General features: G+C 44.3%; 1 protein-coding gene across 2 annotated transcripts in view; it reads left to right on the forward strand.

Moving 5' to 3' along the window:
* The first annotated feature begins 207 nt into the window (after window positions 1–207).
* The window catches only part of gpr185b (G protein-coupled receptor 185 b), an 8,339-nt gene continuing 509 nt past the window's right edge, over window positions 208–8,037 (forward strand). Inside the window, exons 1-2 of one of the 2 annotated variants that reach the window (XM_079672853.1) lie at window positions 208–471; window positions 3,061–8,037. The exon at window positions 3,061–8,037 is cut by the window's right edge and continues 509 nt beyond it. In XM_079672853.1, the coding sequence (XP_079528979.1) occupies window positions 3,063–4,133 (1,071 nt within the window). In that variant the 5' untranslated portion in view covers window positions 208–471; window positions 3,061–3,062 and the 3' untranslated portion in view covers window positions 4,134–8,037. Of the gene's footprint in view, window positions 472–1,095; window positions 1,786–3,060 lie in introns of those variants that run through there. The other variant, XM_079672852.1, reaches the window with a different exon arrangement.

An 8,037-nucleotide genomic window follows, 5' to 3' on the forward strand; every position in this document is an offset into this window, starting at 1 on the left:
TAAGCATATATATATATATATATATATATATATATATATATATATATATATATATATATATATATATATAAATAGTAGGCAACAGTCGACCTATATTCCTAAATAAAAGCAGAGCTGAGTTTCCTCCACTAAAAGGTGAACATATTATTCACTTATCCTCCCTCTCCGTGATTCACACGCGCCGACCATGATGACGGTGAGTGGAGGTGCGGGGACTTCTGACGTCAGACGAGGAGAATGACACGCTCGTCCAATGAGGGGCCGGGGATGTGCAGCGCGAGGACGGACCCGCCGACAGAAGGCTAATAACCATGCCAACCGAGGAATATAGCGCGCGCCGCTGAAAAGGGGGGAGACCCTGGGAGAGAAAAAACACACATGCACGCATAAAGTGAAGGATAACGGACGAGAGAGCTGTTTCCTGCAGGGGGGAAGAAGAAGAAGAAGAAGAAAAACAAGAAGAAGCAGCTGGTAAATTCCTCTCTTGTTGTGTCTCTGTGTGGCGTGGTCTCCCCCTTCTTTCCCTGCCTCCCCCCCCCCCCCCCCCGTTTTAGGGACTGCACTGCTGCGGCTGAATGAAACAGATCCAGGTATTTATTGTTCTGTGTTTCGCTAAAACACGCTGAGATGTGAGCTGCAGGATGAGCAGGTGCATGCAAGCAGGGTGTCTGAAGTCGGCGAGTAACGGATTACATGTAACGGGATTACGTAATCAGGATACTAGAAAAATGTATTCCCTTACAGTTACATGAAGAAAAGAAAGCGGGTTACGGTTACATTTTAAACAAAAAAGGGGACTACAAGCAGGATTTCAATACGTTTTAAATTTAAAATGTATATATTGTGTAGGGACTGGGAGACGTAGGCCTGTGCTTGGTTATTCGTTTTCACTTACAGTATGCTACTTTTAATCTTTATTTTAAATATATTTGTTCAAATGCACTTCATTTATTAAGCAAAAAAACTGTTTAATTAATATGTTAAACTAAATCAGCAGACTATTCTGTATCCTAAAAGAGGACACGTTTTTAATCTTAAATATTTAATTTTTTAAGGTCACATTGTTCTGTTATTTTACATTATAAGTAAAAAAACATCATATTTATTTTGTATTCATTTGCATGGCATTTGACAGTGAGGTAGTCCAAAGGTAACGGAAAGTAATCCGGGTTATATTTTGTTAATCGAATTATAGGTTATATTTTTTATTTTCATAGGTAACTAGTAATTGTAACGGATAACATTTTTCAAGTAACTCCGGTTTCTGTGGTGCTGAAGCCGGTGACCTTCCCCGGTTTGCAGTCATTGACGGTGAAAGTGAGTGCGTGTTTGCGCGTGCACAGCACCATGAAAGAGAGATGAAAAATAAAGGGGGCGGAGGAAGGGTGTGTGTGTGGAGGCTGAGGTGGGAGTTGTGAGAGAGAGAGAGAGAGAGAGAGAGAGAGAGAGAGAGAGAGAGAGAGAGGAGACATTTTTTTGTGAATGGAGCTCCATCCTCCTGGCATCTCTCGGCTCCTCGGATCTAAAATTAGCCTCGTGCTGGATTTTTTTTATTTTTATATATGTGTCTGCGTGCGACTGATCCGAATCCGAATTAAAGCAGAGTTCTTATTAATGTAAACGGAGCTCACACGCACGAGACTATAGGAAAGCAGCTATATACCGCGCGCGCCGTGCCCCAGGACGTCATGCACCATTTTTAGAGATGCTCTAAAAATAGAAATGTGTTGATGATGGTTCTGACTGTGAGGAAATTCACCTTCTTCAGGATCCGACATCTTCTAGGTAGGACTGAATTAGATTGAAGCTTTGGTGGCTGTTTTATTGTCAGTTGTTTGATTTAATTGTGCATGCTTTGGTCAGAAATGGGGCAAAAATGGAAGGAATATTTCAGAAATGTATGGATTACTTTCCTCTCTTTGTGTGCGTGTCCACCATGGGCGGTTCTAGAGGGGGGGGGGGTCTTGGACCCAGTGGTGTAAAGTAACTAAGTATATTTACTCAAGTACTGTACTTAAGTCACATGTTGAGGTATTTGTAATCAACTTGAGTATTACCATTTTTTGCTATTTTATAGTTCTACTCAACTCCAATTCAGAGGTACATTGTGTACTTTTATTTAATACCTTTACAGATTTTGATTAATTATGTGAAATATACAAGTGTTAAATCAGACTTTAGTTCCACCTGGAGTACATTCACAAGCTCCCTGCAGTATACAAAGTCATTCAAACTAGCTGCACCTTTACCAGCTTTGACAACACATGATCAATCATTATAAAACATATCATATATATTATTCTGAAATGGACCAATCTGCACAATGACTACTTTTACTGTCGCTACTTTAAGACACAAATGATGTTAGTAAAACAAAAACCAATAATGCTAATTTATGTTAAATATTTTTTGCCCCTCCATCGAAAAGGGGGATACGCGTTAAAGCCTCCTTTCCTCACCTCCTTTGTTTTGTCCTCGTCTCCTATGCCGTTTGCTCCCCCTTACTCATATCATCACATTCTTTGTTTTGTATCCACAACACCTTAACCCATGTTTTTCATCCTCTCATCTACACATTTTTTTCTTTGATTTCTATCAACCTTTCTCCCCTCACATTTTTAAACTTGGCATCTCTTTTGGCTCCGTCGACCGTTTCTCCTTTCATTTATCTTGATCGTCTTTTTTTGAAACCCCTCATCTTAGCCTTTTTCTGACCCTGCTCACTTTGACTAATTAACCCTCTCATTCTTCTTTCCCTTTTCCCTCTGGCTTTTTGTTGTGCATATTTTAACATGACCCTTTTCTGAACATTTCCTTCTTACACATCATCGCCTGCAATCCCTCCTTCATTTCCCTCCTTGCTACTGTTTTTCACCTCAATTCTCTCCATCCTTTTTACATTTCTTACCACTTCTTCTCCCCTTTCCCTCTCCTCTTTTCATCACCATCTTTAATACATTCCTTTAGTTGTCACCTCTGAACTCTCCTATTCTTCTTTACTCCCTTGTCTTGTATCCACTCCCCTAACCTTCCTCCTCCTTCCTCTCCCTTTCTCTCCAGCTATGATTCTCTCCCTGGCCGCAGTAGCAGCCATGAGTAGCGGTGGGGGAAGCAGCCTAAACTCCTCCTCCCCCCTCGACCCCTTTGACTCCTCCACCTCCTGGAGCCTCGCCGAGGACCCCTCAAACTCCTCCTCTGAGCCCGTGGTGAGGACCCTGACCCCTGACTTCCAGCCGGCCACCACCGCTGTCGCCATCCAGGAAGTAAACCCGTGGGACATCGCGCTGTGTGTCACCGGGACGCTCATTTCCTGTGAGAACGCTCTGGTGATCGCAGTTCTGTTCTACACGCCGACTCTCCGCGCCCCCATGTTCATTCTGATTGGTTCCCTGGCCGTGGCCGACCTCATGGCCGGTCTGGGCCTCATCTTGAACTTTGTCTTCACGTATCTGATCGACAGCTCCGTGGAGTTTGTGACGCTGCTGTCTGTCGGACTTTTAATCTCCGCTTTCTCCGCGTCCGTGTTCAACATCCTCGCCATCACGGTGGACCGCTACCTGTCGCTGTACAACGCCCTGACCTACCACACGGAGCGCACGGTCACCTTCACCTACCTGATGGTGCTCTTCATCTGGGTGTTGTGCGTGACGCTGGGTTCGCTGCCGGCTCTGGGATGGAACTGTCTCCGAGACGAATCCACGTGCAGCATCCTGCGACCCGTCACCAAAATCAACGCCGTGGCCCTCGCCGTCACCTTCCTGCTCGTCTTCGCCATGATGATGCAGCTCTACCTGCAAATCTGCAAGATCGCCTTCCGCCACGCGCAGCAGATCGCCGTGCAGCACCAGTTCGTGGCCATCTCCACCACCAAAGGGGTCTCCACGCTGTCGGCCATCTTGTGTGCCTTCGGGGCGTGCTGGCTGCCGTTTGCCATGTACTCCATCGTGGCCAACTCCAGCTACCCGGCCATATACACGTACGCCACGGTGCTCCCGGCCACCTGCTGCTCCGTCATCAACCCCATCATCTACGCTTTCAGAAACCCAGACATCCAGAAGTCGCTGTGGATGGCCTGCTGTGGGTGCTTCCCGTCCAACCTGTCCCTCAGACCCAGGACCTCCAGTGACGTGTAGCACGGGAAGGTTGGTTTTCTGTCTGGCATGATGCTTGACGCTGAGTCAGGGTAGTAGAAGATAGAGCACGAAGATGAGGAGGTTGAAGGCTGTGAGGAAGGAGATTTCCTCGACTCTTCATATCAGGGCGAAACGCACGGCTGGCCACGGTAAACGTGTCACGGGAAGAAGGGTGCGTGGTCAAAAAAAAAGATCATGTTGAGTGACGAAGGTGGCGTGAAACCAACTGCAAAAGCCTGTTTAAGGTATCCTCTTGGTGGCGTCAGGTGACTTTTTCCACTGACCTCTTTCGGTTGAGGCCTACTTCTTAAAAAAGTAGCATATATGTGACGGCAGAATTTAGGCAGAAATGTCCTCAAATCTCCACAGGACCTGAGCTTTTTGGAGCACTGCATGGTTATGCAACCAGAAGGTGTGAAACAGTCTTAAAATACTGGATGTTTTTTCACTGATGTGTTTGAAATTAAGTGGATACAAATACAACGAGCTAAATATACACAACGAACGACCTTGAGTTTTCTCAATGAGCTATCTTTGCCGTCTAGAATATTTCCTCCCCTGAAACATATTTTAACATCGGTGTCCTTGAGCGGATGCAGATTAAAGTAATCAGTGAGTGTATTCACAGATAATGATGTGGTATTATGTGATATTGAAATTAGATGGTGTCCGTGATCATTAGTATTGCTGCCAAGCCCATTTTGACTTTTCCCAATGCCAACAGCACCGTCTGCATTTTGTCAAAGCCACAAACACATCTGAGGTATCCTAACACAGCTTCTCAGAAGAAATCAATTCCTAACATGCAGAGAAAACCGCGCTAGTTTGCTCAAACCTAGAGAGGGATTTCCACATTTAGCCCCGCCGCGTGTTGTCCTTGGTGTGATGAAACCAAATCTGCTCCCCGTCTGAGAAAACAAAACGTGTTTCTTAGCCAGCCGCTGCCTAACTGAAGCAGAGAGAGCACCAAGGACAGCGCCACTGCAGAGCGCTGCTACCCTGGGAAATGCTTTCTGCTGCGGGGGGGAAGAGCGCTGGAAAGTAGGCTACAATGTTCTCTACAACATCTTGAATGTGAGACGGGCGTTTAAAAAGGGCCTTTCCAGCTTTAAAGGAGCGGGATTGAAACACATTCAGTGTCAACGAATGTTTATTTCTTGCATACGTGATGCTTAAATGTGCTTTTAGGATCATTCGCCTCATGCAAGGTATGTTCCAAACTATGGGAAATCATCCACTATAGCACGACTATGACCCTGTCCTTTCTACCCTTCACCGTTCCCTGGCCTCTCTTCTATCTCAGCAGCAGAAAGTATGCATGAGAAAAGCAATGTATGGCCCCATGAGTGCCAGTAAAGCAAGCCTTCTGACATGGGCAAGGTGAAAGCAGCTGACGTTTTTCAGAGGCGAAGGGGGAGGGGGGGGGGTCGGTGTTTATCTGCATCCGCATAACGCCTTTAGAGACAGCAGCCTAACTTCATTGCCCAATTGATTATCCATTTGCTAGAGCTGAGCACGATCCATATCAAATAGGTCATTTTTCATCTAAGCTGCCCTGTCTGGCTACGGGACTTTTCAAGATGGACTTGCTATAGGTCTGCAAAAAAAAAAGGTTTTTACATGTTTGCTATGACAAGTCTGTATAAACATGTACACATAAACTAAGCTAATGCTTTTAAACACGAGCCTCAGATGGTCCAAATTCTCTCTACGCCTTCCATTCTCACTTGCAGCCTGTCAGCAGTTGCTGGATATTGGCTGCACACACACACACACACACACACACACACACACACACACACACACACACACACACACACACACACACACACACACACACACACACACACACACACACACACACACACACACACACACACACACACACACACACACACACACACCCCTCTGAGGGCTCGGCGGGTTAATGAGAAGCGAGAGAGGCGAGGTGGCGCGGCGTGAAATAGAAACGCCAGGCGAGACGCGCCTTAACGTAACCCCAACACACCCAATCAGGAGGAAGTCATTTCCCACTGAAAAGGGCATCATGTAAGTTGAATCCGGCTAATGTTAATAACGTCTCGGTAATAATAACGCCGGGAATTGGCCCCCGTGTACAGAGAGGGGATTTATTTCCAACCTTGATCTGCATTTAAATGATCCACAGAGGTAGTTCTCACTCCACTCACTAAGCTTTAGCATGCTGCTAATGAACACACGTGGGAGGTGCACTGGCTTTGGGAAAACACTTCGTAGAAACTGTACAGGCTGTCGTTTTAAACTCACCACAGGGAGTCACTTCCAAACTCAACGCTTTCTACCAAATAAACCACAACGATAGACGATAGAGAACACACTCTGAAAATGGCGCTCAGGAGACGCAGGATCTTTTTCTAATAGTGTGCAATGAGACTTAGAGTAGAAGTGTTTTTTATATTTTTCTTTGCAGCAGCAAACAATCAGTTGTTTTTACAGCAGTTGTTAGCAGAGCAACAGCTACTCGTCTGTCGATGACTTTGTTTGAGAAAAGGCAGATTCTCTCGTGTCTTTTTTTGTGTTTTTTGGGCCTTATTGGAACAAAAAGTCCTTCGCAATAACGTCCAAATGTGTTTTGCTGTGTACAAAAAGCCACAATGGAGAAAAAGAGAGGATGACCAAGAGAGGTGGTTGGCGATGAGAGGTTTTAAGTCAAGAGCACATTGTATTTTATTTGATGGGAAATATTAGTTTGCTGGCTGAAAATACATGTTCAGTCAGAAAAGCAACTCATTAAAGTAGGAAGAATCCAATGTCGCAGTTGTTTCACGAGTGTAAGATATATCTAATGTTATGATATCAGTGTAAAACCAAGAATATGTAAAGGTCACAGATGTTAAACGAGTCGACCACCTTCCTCTACCACTCTCTCTTTTTGCTCAATCCCTGCATTGAAGGAACTGCCTCACTGTAAAAGACTTGCATCACATGTTAAGTGAAATTATTTTTGATTTCTCTGAAGCTGAACGATGGATGAGTTCTTTTGGCTAGCTTGGTGAAAGAGAGATAATCAAATGTATTCCACGTAGCATTGTGATGCAGATCTTACTGGCACACAGTTCTCTGGAGGCACAACGATGTGTGAGACGTAGTCAACTGAGTTTGGAGACGCTAGATGGGACGCGGATTATATTTACCGAGGGGACAGAGATAATGGCGAAACTGAGCTAGCTAGTAGGGCTGCTCAATTAATCATATTTTAATCGCGATTACGATTATGGCTGGCAACGATAACGAAAACAACGAAATCGAAATAAAACAATTATTTTGTAATTATTATTATTACAATTTTTTTTTAATACTTTTTTTTTTTTTTCAGTTGAATTATACTTAAAGTTCAGGGTAATCAACTGTTAAAAACATACTGTTCAAAAAAAATGTCTCCAATAAATGGATATTTTCAAAGTCAATGAATAATCGCATTTAATAATCGCAATTCCAATTATTGACCCAAATAATCGAGATTTTAATTTTCGCCATAATCGAGCAACCCTACTAGCTAGGCTAATGCTAATGCTAACATAATGGATGTAGATTTCTACTTTATTAAGGGTTAAAAAACAAATTTGATCCAAGTCTGAAGGGAATCATGAGAACGCTAAGTAAAACCACAGATCAGCCATTGTTTGCGTGCTCTGATTGGAAGTTTAAATCCAGCATTGCTCAGCAGGAAGAGTCTGAACAGCTGATCTGAAGTCAGTTATCTCCCCCCTCTGTATTTTTAACATCGTGTCTGACGGTCCCATCTGGCGTGTCCACTCAGTGATGGTTTTAAGAAAGATAACACTCATCTGTGAATATGCCACCCAGTCAACCCTTCCTGGGGCAGGAGTGGAGCGACCACTCACTGTGTGTGTGTGTGTGTGTG

The sequence above is a fragment of the Notothenia rossii genome, assembly GCF_949606895.1.
Source record: "Notothenia rossii genome assembly, chromosome: 3".
Taxonomy (NCBI): Eukaryota; Metazoa; Chordata; class Actinopteri; order Perciformes; family Nototheniidae; genus Notothenia; species Notothenia rossii.